Source organism: Pongo abelii, chromosome 9 (assembly GCF_028885655.2).
Source record: "Pongo abelii isolate AG06213 chromosome 9, NHGRI_mPonAbe1-v2.0_pri, whole genome shotgun sequence".
Taxonomy (NCBI): Eukaryota; Metazoa; Chordata; class Mammalia; order Primates; family Hominidae; genus Pongo; species Pongo abelii.
In genome coordinates this window covers 13,594,690-13,606,592 of record NC_071994.2, presented here as the reverse complement: position 1 = coordinate 13,606,592, position 11,903 = coordinate 13,594,690, and the positions used below count along the sequence as shown (strand labels likewise).

The following is an 11,903-nucleotide window of genomic DNA, read 5'->3' as shown; positions in this document are numbered from 1 at the left end:
TAAAAACAAAAAAATACATACCTAAAACTCATCACCCCTTAATTATGTGAATACATTTTTCTATTATTTGTGCTGTCGAGGTTACTTACGCCCATTATGTCTGCATGATGGAACTACTCCCGTACAGTGGTGAGCGACCTTCCCATGTCCCAGTTCAAAGACATTGTAGTGGTGGTTTGAAAGCAGCCCTGATGGGACTACTGACATCACAGAAATTGGCAAATGCTGCAAGGTAGGGCTATCCCACCCCACCCAGAGATCTAACTGTTACAACATTTACAAGCCTGAAAGCCAATTTGAGGCAAAAAGGCTGTCATGGAAGAGGCTTGTCACTGTGCAGTTTGCACACTCAGATTTGAGTCCAGGCTCCGTCTCCACCCACTGTGGGGCCTGGGCTATTTCCCCTTGAGCCTCGCCTTTCCTATCTGCAAAATAAGACTAAAAGTACAGCAGCTTTTACAAATTGAGCATTTGCTGAGTGTGGTGGCTTGCCCCCGCAATCCCAGCAACTCAGGAGGCTGAGGCAGCAGGATCACTTGAGGCCAGGAGTTCAAGACCAGCCTGAGCAACATAGCAAGATGCTGTCTCTACAACAAATAAATACATAAATAAGCAAGTCAGGCATGGGGGAGCACACCTGTAGTTCCGGCTACTTGAGAGTCTGAGGCAAGAGGATTGCTTGAGCTTAGGAGTTGGAGGCTGGACTGAGCTATGATGGTGCCTCTGCACTGCAACCCAGATGACAGCGTAAGATCCTGTCTCTCTTAAAAAAAAAAAAAATGAGCATTTACTACCTGCCCGGTGCTGAATGCATGCTCTTGCTAAATCTGCCAGCAGCCCTGTGAGGTGGGTGCAGTCACATCCCTTGTGAAGATGGGGATATGGGGGCGTGAAGAGGATAAGTACCTCATCAAAGGTGACAGATCAGATTTGAACCACACTCTTAACTGCTGCGGTTTATTGGCCCTACAATAATAGTGCCCAGTTCACAGGGTGGTTTGGGGGATTACACGACGTAATGTGTGTTAAAGGGCTTAGTACAGATTTGGTTCCAGAGGAACATAGTAAACATTGATTTACCGAGAGGCAGAAGAGCGGGATCCACATCCACCCACGTTTGAATCTCAACTTGGCTATTTTCTGATTGTGAGATCTCTGGAGTCAAGTCACTTTGCTTATCTAAGCCTCATGTTCCCCCAGTGAAAATGGGGATAATCATAGCTACTGAAGAGCTGTTCAGAGGACGGAGATAGAGGATGTAAAGTATCTGCCGAGAAGTGGGTACTTTATGGGAGTGAGTGTCCGGGATTATCTTTTATTTTATGTCATGCAGACAGCAACTCTTCCCAGCCCTGTGGAGGAGGCCGGAGGTTGGAGCCGGAGCCCTGGAAGCAGGGCCTTGCTCAGGCAGCTCCTGACCCTCCCCTCCTGGCCAGGTCAGCCCCTCAGTGGGCCCTGGCCCTAGAAGGGCTCAGAAGCATGGGGACGCTGTTGCTAGGCACCAGTTGCTAGGCTACACATTGTTTCTCCTGCTTGGCCTCCTCCAGGAGGGCTGGCTTCGCTGCAGAGCTCTGCTTCCTGCAGCCTCTCCCCAACCTCAGAGCCGCTGCAGAGGAAAGGTGAGGGTGGGGCCGCTGTGGTTGGGCCTCAGGGAGAGTGGAGCCAATTCCCAGGGGAGGCAGGCAAGGCCATGGGAGATGAGGGAGAGAGAGGAGCCGGGGGCTGGGAGTGAGCGTCTCGGCCTGACTTCTTGGGTGGGGGCCAAGAATTCCCCAGGTAGCGGGTTGCCGGCTCATTCATTCTGAGAGGTGGGTATGTAAGTTTCAGGTCGGAGGCCGAGGAGTCAAATACCTAGGTCTGAATCCCAGCGCTACCACCTATTATGAGCAAATCCTTTATCACTTGGAACCTCACTGTCCCAGCAGTAAATGGGGACAGGAAGAGTTAATAAGAAGGTGTGAGAAAGTGAGAGGTGACATGAGGACTCTTGGGATAAGTGTGGATGACCGGTTTCGTCCTCAGTTTAGGGACATGAGAGCTGGGGCAGAGAGACAGAGGCCTGGGAGAAGGTGCCAGCTGCGTGGCGGGGGCAGATCTTCACCCCTATGGGCTTCCGAGCCGGGCTTGGGACCCACGAGGCTCCCCGTGCTTCCTTTCTAGGCCCCTCGGGGCCCTGGCCCACAGCATCATGATGGGGAAACTCCCCCTGGGGGTCGTCTCCCCTTATGTGAAGATGAGTTCGGGGGGCTACACGGACCCCCTGAAATTCTACGCCACCAGCTACTGCACAGCCTACGGTGAGGGCGCCTTTGCGCAGGAGCCTCCGCCAGGACCTGGGCAGGAAGGGAGGGGCTCTTTCTGAGGGAGGAGCCGCCCCTCTGGCTGTCACACTGCAGAGCAACCCCGTCACACTGAATCCATTTGTCCCCTGAGCCCTGCCCGGCTGCTTCCTTCTCTGGTTCTGTCCCTGCAATTCTGTCCTGTGATTCTGCCACACTGACCTTGTCCCCAGCCCACCCACTCCATTTCCTGCCATCAGAGTCCTGAAAGGGCAGGCTTGCAAAGCTCCTGCCGGTGGCTCTGAGCTCTCCCCTGTCACTGTGACCCCTGTGCCCCTCGGAGGACGCTGGCCCTGCCTGGGACGCCCTGCCTGGTTTTGACCTTGGGGTCTGTCTCCCCATTACCCCTCTGGCAGGTCGGGAGGATTTCAAGCCCCGTGTGGGCAGTCACGTAGGCACCGGCTACAAATCAAATTTCCAGCCCGTGGTCTCGTGTCAAGCCAGTCTGGAAGCCTTAGACAACCCGGCCAGGGGGTATGGTCTGTATGGCCCCTTTCCAGCCCCTGCCCTGCTCATCAGACTAACTCCAGGCTCCGTGGATGGGGACCCTGAGCTTTGCCTGGCCTAGGCTGGGGGTCCTGGGTGACTCAGGGCACGGCGGACCTCTGAGCCATCTGTGGGAGGGTGCAGGGAGGAGGGAGGCTCCTTAGCAGAGGACAGAGGCAGGCGGCCTGGGGCTCTAGCTCCTCCTCACCCTCAGGGAACAAGCCCGGGACCATTTCCAGTCCGTGGCCAGCCAGAGTTACCGCCCCCTGGAGGTGCCTGACGGCAAGCATCCCCTGCCCTGGAGCATGCACCAGACCAGCTCAGGCTACAGGCGGGAGAAGCCCAGTGCGGGTCCCCCCACCAAGGAGGTCAGTGCTGGGCCAGGGCCAGGAGAGGGAAGCCTCAGGGTGGGGTGGGGCTAGGGCTGAACTGCCAACAGTTGGTCAAGGCAGAGGTGACAGGGCATGGAGCAGCCACATTATAGGGATGGGGTCCACTCATCTTTCTCCCCTTTGTCCTCATCCTTGTCCCCACCATCCCCACCACCTCCATTCCCTGCCCCAGCCCCACCATTACCTCTGCCTCCATTTCCATCCCCATCCCTGTCCCCATTCCCATGAGCCTCACACTCCCGTCCACACCTGCAAGCCCCATCACTGTCCCCCCACCATCGACATCCTCACCCCATTTTTTCATTTCTTTCTTTTTTTTTTTTTGAGATGGAGTCGCACTCTGTTGCCCAGGCTGGAGTGCAGTGGCACGATCTCGGCTCACTGCAACCTCCACCTCCTGGGTTCAAGCGATTCTCCTGCCTCAGCCTCCCCAGTAGCTGGGATTACAGGCATATGCCACCACACCCGGCTAATTTTTTGTATTTTTAGTAGAGACAGGGTTTCGCCGTGTTAGCCAGGATAGTCTCGATCTCCTGACCTCGTGATCTGCCCGCCTCAGCCTCCCAAAGTGCTGGGATTACAGGCGTGAGCCACCGCGCCCAGCCCCATCTTTTTCATTTCTATCCTCATTATTACTACCCTTCTCATCATCAGCACCACCACCAGAATGGACACTCATTCATTCATCCAGCGAAAATGTTCTGAATATCTCCTTCATATATGAAGATGATAAGAGCTGTGGAGTGCGGGGTGGGGCGGGGGATAGGAAATACAACGGGGAGAAGCAGGGAGGAAGAGAAGTGAAGGAGTTGCAGGCCAGGCACCATGGCTCACAACTGTAATCCCAGCACTTTGGGAAGCTGAAGCGGGCAGATCACTTGAGGTCAGGAGTTTAAGACCAGTCTGGCCAACACGGTGAAACCCCATCTCTACTAAAAATACAAAAATTAGCTGGGCATGGTGGCACGCACCTATAATCCCAGCTACTTGGAAGGCTGAGGCAGGAGAATCGCTTGAACTCGGGAGGTGGAGGTTTCAGTGAGGCTGAGATTGCCTGGGCAATAGAATGAGACTTGGACAAAAACAAAACAAAACAAAAAAACAGGCGTGGTGGCTCACACCTGTAATCCCAGCACTTTGAGAGGCTGAGTCAGGTGGATCACTTGAGGCCAACTGCTGTTGGGTCAGCCTGGCCATCATGGTGAAACCCCATCTCTACAAAAAAAAATACAAAAAAAATAGCCAGGTGTGGTGGCTTGCATCTGTAGTCCCAGCTACTCAGGAGGCTGAGGCACAAGAATTGATTGAACCCGGGAGGTGGAGACTGCAGGAAGCTGAGATCATGGCACTGCACTCCAGCCTGGGCAACAGAGTGAGACTCTGTCTCAAAAAATATAAGTAATAAATAAATAAGAAGTGAAAGAGTTGCAACTGCAAATCGGGAGGGTCGGGAAAGAGCTTGCTATGGAGACACTGGACAAAAACTTGAGGGAGGCCAGCTCCTCCAGATGCAGCTATCTGAGGGAGGAGTGGTCCAGGCAGTGCCAACAGCAAGTGCAAAGGCCTCGAGGTGGGAACAGAAAGGAGACAAGCAGCTAGAGCAGGGTGAGGCACTCAGGTCCTTGCAGGCCACCAGGAGGACGTGGAATTCCCTGTGAGTGTGATGGGAAGGCTGTAGAGCTCTAAGCAGAGGGGGGACGTGCAGGTTTCATCGTAAAGGGACCCCCTCTGACTGCTCTGCAGATACTGCGCTATGTAAAGGTCAAGGGCAGAAGCAGAGTCAGGGAGTGACTGCCGCCCCCTCACCGGTAATTGGCCCTTCTTCCTCCCAGGTCCGGAAGGTCCATTTCGACACCCAGGAGCACGGGCCTCAGGCCATCACGGGGCTGGAGCCCAGGGAAGTGCCCCTGCTCCACCAGCAGCAGGGCCAGGACCCGCTGGAGCGGGAGAACTTCCGATATGTGAGTGGCAGCCTGGCTAAGGGCTTCGGGGTGGGGCAGAGGGGCCACACCCACCTCCTCCTCCCACCTCAAGACAAGTATTGCACTGACTCACCCAAGAAGCCAGCTCAGGGTGGGCTCAGGGTGCCAACAAAGACGGGAGAGCAAAGGATTTGATATTGGCTATTTCCAAAATAGCATCAATGTGGCTTCTCGCGATTTAACGCTCCTCCTCTTCCCCTAGCCTTCCTCCTCACGCTCACGGCCCCTCCTGGTCTCGGTCCCTCTGGGCCCCCTACTCATTAACAGGAGTCTGGTGTGGGGTGTGACGTGGTATTCATAGTCACAGGGGAACTGTGCTCTTGTGCTGAAATTCCTGGCACTGTGATGCCCCACCCCAGAGAGACTTGTGTCCAGGGTGCTGTGCTGGCCCACGCAGGCTTCCTCAGAGCACAGATAACCGAGACACCACTCCAGCGCCGCCACACGCCTTCGGGGCCCTGGTGGGCCAGTGCCCCCATTCCTCCAACCTCTCTGTTCCAGGGCCCACGCTTCATGACTTCGGAGTACAGTTCCAAATATCTCAGGGACCCTCTAGACCAGCCAGGTAGGCCCTGTCTGAACTCACAGCTCCCTTCCAATCCACCTCCCTACTTCCTACCCCAGGGGCCCTGGAGCTGGCCTAGGACTGAGAAGGCACCAGTGGAAGAAAGAAGGATGCACACGTGGCTGGAGGGAAGCGCCTCTCCCGGGCTGACCTCAGTACCTTGGGCCTCTCAGGAGGGTGGCTTGGCCGGTGCATGCCCTTCCTGCTGTTCCCTCTCCTGTCCTCCGGCCTGGACTCTGGAATCCTCACCCTGCCACCCACGATCCTCATGGCGCAGGTCTCCAGGATCTTGGGATCCACTCCCTCCATACCTGCCGGGACACTGAGCCTCTGGAGGACACATGGGTGGGCCAGGTGGCCTGGCAGCACACAGGGCATTTCTTTTGCAGATTTCTTGCAGAAGAAATCGATCGGCGCCAAGGAGGGGAGCGGCTTCACCAAACAGTCCCACCAGAGCCCCATTGTCTTCCAACCGCCCTCACAGGCCCTCCCTGGGGACCCTGTAAGTCGGCTGGGCTCCTGCTAGAACTTTAGGGGGCTTGAAGCCCTCCAGTCTCAGGGTTTCTAGCTTTCCTAAAGAATGTGAGCTGCAGAGCCCTTTGTTCAAACACAAGATGAAAGAGCTTAGGTGAAAACCACTGCTTTGGTCCAAGTCCCCCATTTTATAGATGAGAAGACTGAGGTCCAAAGAGATGAAGAGGTGTAGCCAAGTTCATTCAGAGTTCAGACAAGATCCCTGGCCTGCTGGTCCCATTCAGAGTCATGCCTTCCCCTATCTTCTTGCCAAACACTTCCCTTTTCTCAATGATACCCATTTGAGCTGAGTCCTCCTCTGTGCTCAGCACAGCAGTGGCCTGGAGGCAGAGTGGGTGGGAGCCGCCAGGGGCCCAGCCTACCTCTTCAGGGCTGACATCCTCTGTGGTCCTCTTTCCAGGCCCTCCTCCCAGGCCAGAGTGTCACCAAGTCAGACTTCCTCCCCAAGACTCACCTACATGTAAGCTGAGCTAGGGGGAGGCTGGGGACCGCCTGGCGGGGAGCAGTTAGAACATGGCTCTGGAAGGTGGTGGGGGAGGCAGCCACACCCTGGTGCCAGTGGCTGCTTTGCTCCCTCCAGGGAGATGAGTTCCTACCTGTGTTGGCCAGAGGCTCCAGGCGGGAAACAGCCTTCAGCCGAGGGAATGAAAGGATTCTGAACCCCAGAGTGAGTGGCCTTGGCGTCTTGCTTAGAGAAGGGAGAAGACAGGGAGGTTTCTGGGAAGAGGTGGCATATGGGTCAGGCGTTGAAGAATGAAAAGAATTAGGATATTTGGGGATGTGGAAATAGGGCCCCAGGTGGAGGGTGAAGAGAGCCTGGGCCTTCCTGGGGGCTGGAAGATGAGGGGTGTGGTCTGAAACAGAATTGGCCGGAAGGGGAAGGGAGGGTCGCTGGGGCTGCAGACAGGTCACAGCTGTGTGTGCCTCTGCCTGCTCCCCTCTCCATCCCTGCTGCCTCAGCCTGGCCACCTCAGCCTCCCTTCTGGTGGTTCTGTGCCCTGCAGGTGCCCCCTCTCTGCCCAGAACCCAGCAGCGTGAGCCACCAGCAGTTTCAGCCACTTCATCGGATGCAACAGACAAACGTTGCCCTGCTTGGCCGGGAGACTGTGGGGAAAAAGGTGAGACCTGCTACACCCAGCCTCCACCCCCAAATCCCCACCCCTTCTAATCTGACAATTCCCCTGTCTACCGCCCTTGTGCAGGAGCCCACAGGGTTCAGCCTTAACAACCCCATGTATGTCCGGAGCCCCTGTGATCCTGACAGGGATCAGCGATACCTGACCACCTACAACCAAGGGTGAGGTCCGCTTCCTGGTCCAAAGCTGAAACCCATTTGAGAAACAGACTGAGACTGGGATAAGTAATGAGCTCACAGCCTCGCGGAGAAGATCAATGCTGAGTGAATGTGGGTTCCCCAGAAGCAGACCCTAAGCCAAGGATTGGAGTGCAAGCACGTTATTAGGCAGTTATTAGGCATGTGGGAGTGGAGAAGAGGGATGAGGGAGGGAAGGCAGCAATAATGAGCATGTTACTAGGCCAGCTATCCCACTGGGAAAACTCTAGAAAACAGTGTAAAACACACAACTCAGAACTACCCCAGTCAAAGGTGAGAGAGCTGGGGTATTTATACCCCCACATCCATCGGTTATTGGTTAAAGGCTATCCCCAGGGCAACATTAAATCCCAGGTGCCTCCTTGCTCAGGCAAAGCAGCTTCTAGCATCCCAAGGGTAGCTTTCCCACAGAGATGCAGGGCATTGGTGGCCAGGCTGGTGGGCATGGAAAGAACAGGGGAGTGCAAGGGGGTCTGGAGCAGCAGCATCTGCTAAGACATTCCATCCAGCCAGTGGTTGGTGGGCTTGATGCTCCCTCAGAAGGTAAATTCTGTGCTGTGCATTCCCTGGGTAAGGAATGACTGTCCTGGGCATCAGGGAGGGCTTCCAGGAGGAGGTGGCCCCAGAGCCATGGGGAGGCCTCCTGGGGCCAGGGCTGGGTGGGGAAAGCATTATAGGAGTGGTATAAAGGAAGTGTAATTCTTCTTCTTTTTTTTTTTTTTTTTTTTTTTTGAGATGGAGTTTCACTCTGTCGCCCAGGCTGGAGTGCAATGGCATGATCTCAGCTCACCGCAACCTTCGCCTCATGGGTTCAAGTGATCTTCCTGTCTCACCCTCCTAAATAGCTGGGATTACAGGCATGTGCCACCATGCCCAGCTAATTTTTGTATTTTTAGTAAAGATGGGGTTTCGCCATGTTGGCCAGGCTGGTCTTGAACTCCTGACCTCAAGTGATCCGCTTGCCTCGGCCTCCCAAAGTGCTGGGATAACAGGCGTGAGCCACGAGCCACTACGCCCTGCCAAGAAATATAATTCCTTTTTCTTTTTTTTTTGAGATGGAGTCTTGCTCTGTCGCCCAGGCTGGAGTGCAGTGGCATGATCTCGGCTCACTGCAAACTCCGCCTCCCGGGTTCACGCCATTCTCCTGCCTCAGCCTCCCGAGTAGCTGGGACTACAGGCACCTGCCACCACGCCCAGCTACATTTTTGTATTTTTAGTAGAGACGGGGTTTCACTGTGTTAGCCAGGATGGTCTTGATCTCCTGATCTCGTGATCTGCCTGCCTGCAGGAAGTATAATTCTTAGGACAAACTCCTCTGAGCCAGGAAGCGCAAGCTTTCCTCACAACATCAGTCACCTGTGTCCACCCTGCTTCCTCTCCAACTCCTGGTCCTTCAAGGTGTCCCTGCCACCTCTCTGTCTCCTCCTCCTGCCCCACCCCCTGCTCTGGGATACCTCCCAGAATCCATTCATGGAATAGACTTTAACTGAGCCCTGACTGGGTGCCAGGCCCTGCTCCAGGCCCTGGGAATGTGTGTGCAGCTCCTGCCCTACGGAGCTCAGACCTCTGCACAGGAGGAGACATGTATATGGCTGCAGCCAGTTAGCGAGAGCTGTTAGGCAATGGGCAAAGAGAAAGGGATCGGGAGGGCTGCAGTGCGCACGGGTCGGATTTGAAATCAGTGGCCTTGAGCAGGTAACGTTTGAACTGAGACTGAAAAGAGGGGAGGGCGGTGGCTTGGAGGAGCAACAGAGAGTCTGAGCTGGAAGGGCCGTTTGTTGTCCTCTGGCCTAAACCCTGAGGCTCAGAGGGGAGGAGGAGAGCTTCCGCCCCGCACAGCAGATTCACAGCACAGTGGCCGCTCCTGTTCCCACGGAGGTGGGGGGAGGGCCAGAGGCTCAGTCTGGGTGTGAGGGTGTGAGGGGCAACGATGTTCTGACCCCTTCTTAGGCAAACACCTCCTCCTGTGGCTCTGGCAGCGACCAGCTCCAGCCCTGTCTGCTGGGTCCTTCCAGCCTGTCGTGTCCTGTCATGTCCTGAGCTCCTGCTGGCTGTCAGGCACACTTGCTGGTGCTTCCTGATGCGCGCAGAGCCCCGGGGTTGTCATCGCTGATTTCTGCATTGATCTGTCTGCACCCCCTCTTCATAATTTCAAGGGTGGGACTCCCCTTCTTACTTGTCTTTGCACCCTCCGGACCTGGCTGTGTTCAGTGAAATGGAAGGAAATGGAAATGAAATGGAAGGAAAGTTAATTGCCTAAAGAAGTGGATGGGATGGGGTCCCCACCCCAAGGTACCGGCAGGCCAGGGACAGGGGCATCACTGAAACTGTCCTTTTACACTCCAAAGAGTGTTTCAGTGTCAGGTGGAGGGGAGGGCAGGCTTTTTGAGTAAGAGTTCCCCCAGTGGACATGGGCTTAGGGAGAGCCAGATGAGGAGGACAGCATGAGCAAAGGTGGGGAGGCTGGGCGATCTGAGGGCCGACGGAGAAGGGCAGAAGGGGCTGCAGAGGTGGGCGGAGTCCAGCTTCCAGCCAAGGACCCCTCCTCTCCTCCAGGTACTTCGAGAACATCCCCAAGGGTCTAGACCGGGAAGGCTGGACTCGAGGTGGCATCCAGCCCCAGATGCCGGGAGGCTACGCCCTCAGCCAGCCGGTCAGCTGCATGGAGGCCACCCCCAACCCCACGGAGAGCCTGCGGCACCTGCATCCCCACGTGGGAAGGTGGCACCCCCCCCCTCGGCTCTGTTCTTTCTCCCTACCCCTCATGCAGGCCCTGCGCCAGGCCTTTCCCTTCCTCTCCTCTCTTGCTCTGTCAGTCCAGTTCATTCCTATGAGAGGCCCATCTCCTCTGGCTGGCTCTGGTGTCCTTCTCCTGCCAGCACAGGCTCCTCCCCTCCTCTCCCTCCAGTGACCCCTCCCTCAGATGGCTCCTCCACCCTCTCCTGCCCCTGTACTCCAGGCTGGGTGGACTGGAGGGGGAGGATCTGAGCGAGGGGCTCTGGGGTGGTTCGGATCCAGAGGGGGATGGGGGGATGGATCCAGAGATGAATGGACTGTGGTTCGGCCTCACTCAGCTCCTTTCTGCTCAATTCAATTCCTCAGAAATTACATTTATATCAACGATGGCCCAGAGTTGGCAGGCAAAGAATGTTTGTGGCTTGGCTGCCCTGGCTGAACCCTGGCTGAATCCTGGCTGTGCTCTCTCAGGGAGGGTCAGGCAGAAGACAAGAAGACAAGGTCCATGCCCTGCCTGCCAATGCCCCCAACACTCTCCTCTTGCCTCCCTGCAGAACCCTGACCTCAGCCGACCCCTTCTACCAGAACGCACCTCACAGCAGCCGCTGCGTGGCACACAGCTGAGCCCTGAGCCCTTGGTAAGGGGCTGGGGACCCCCACACTCAGCTACTCCGGGTGTGTGGGCAACCGTTTTGGGCCAGCCCTGCCTCCCAAGCCCTGGGTTAAGCAAGTCCTGCCTGGGGACCCCCCTTCTGAGTGGGGGGTGACAGATCAGGGGGCCTCTCAGAACCTCTTCTGTGCCAGGCAAGCACACAGAACCACCCCGGAGCCCCTCGCTCAGGCCTCGCCTCTGCTTCTCCTCCACAGGTTTGTCAACCCTAGGGGACAGGAGCCAGGCTACTGTCTGTACCCCCACTCCATCCCCCAGGGGAACACCCCCGCCCAGCTACTTTCCTAATGAAATAAAGAGCATTGAAGCAGAGAAGTGTAACATCACTATCAGGGTGGCTGGAAAAAGGAGGGGTGAGCTGGGGCGGTGGGTGCAGGGGTGGAGGAGCTAGGGCCAGATTTGGAGTCGGAGGGGCTCGGCTGGAACCTTTGAGGAACCATGACACCATGGATAGGCACTTCATTCTCCAGACTCAGTTTCTTGTCCTGTAAAGGGGTCCTCTAAGGCCTGTGCTGTTTGGGAAAGTACTTGGTCAAGTGTGGGTGGAAGAACCCCAGGGGAGGGGCAGGTGGACCAGAGAAGGGGAGGGAAGCAGACGCAGGGCAAGGGGACAGAGGAGAGTTTTGGATGCATGGCCACCTGGACACCAACACGGGGGCGGGGGGGGGTTGATCACAAAGGCTGGTGCCAGTCTCCGTCCCAGCCAAGGTGACCAGAGCAGTTCACCTGTTTGTGAGAAAGAGAACAAGCTGCCCCTTAGGCGGATGTCCCAGGTGGGCGCAGGCCCTGATGAGCCAACATCCTGCGTGGGAAGAGAAGGGCGTCTCTTCCTCCAGATGTTGCAGCCTGACACAGGCCCCCAGCCT

The 11,903-nt window shown here is 56.3% G+C and overlaps 1 protein-coding gene across 4 annotated transcripts; it reads left to right on the top strand.

Moving 5' to 3' along the window:
- The first annotated feature begins 1,494 nt into the window (after window positions 1-1,494).
- SAXO4 (stabilizer of axonemal microtubules 4) lies at window positions 1,495-11,352 on the top strand. Of its 4 annotated transcripts, none has more exons than XM_024254878.3 (14): window positions 1,497-1,619; window positions 2,161-2,297; window positions 2,696-2,813; window positions 3,040-3,193; window positions 5,050-5,178; window positions 5,701-5,764; window positions 6,154-6,266; window positions 6,699-6,758; window positions 6,879-6,965; window positions 7,303-7,416; window positions 7,501-7,595; window positions 10,188-10,352; window positions 10,922-11,005; window positions 11,235-11,352. In XM_024254878.3, exons 2-13 carry the CDS (start codon window positions 2,189-2,191, stop codon window positions 10,989-10,991), a joined length of 1,278 nt encoding a protein of 425 aa, XP_024110646.2. In that variant the 5' UTR covers window positions 1,497-1,619; window positions 2,161-2,188; the 3' UTR covers window positions 10,992-11,005; window positions 11,235-11,352. The 4 variants fall into 4 exon arrangements, with proteins under 4 accessions (XP_054380246.1, XP_054380245.1, XP_024110646.2 ...); XM_054524269.1 differs by having other exon boundaries at window positions 1,560-1,619; window positions 2,023-2,297; XM_054524270.2 differs by lacking the exon at window positions 10,188-10,352 and having other exon boundaries at window positions 1,496-1,619.
- The last annotated feature ends 551 nt before the right edge of the window (window positions 11,353-11,903 follow it).

Coding starts and splice junctions, on each gene's coding strand:
- SAXO4 (XM_024254878.3), top strand. CDS start 2,189: ATGATGGGGAAACTCCCCCTGGGGGTCGTCTCCCCTTATGTGAAGATG. Junction 7,417..7,500: donor GGGAGACTGTGGGGAAAAAG/GTGAGACCTGCT, acceptor GCCCTTGTGCAG/GAGCCCACAGGGTTCAGCCT. Junction 10,353..10,921: donor CTGCATCCCCACGTGGGAAG/GTGGCACCCCCC, acceptor GCCTCCCTGCAG/AACCCTGACCTCAGCCGACC.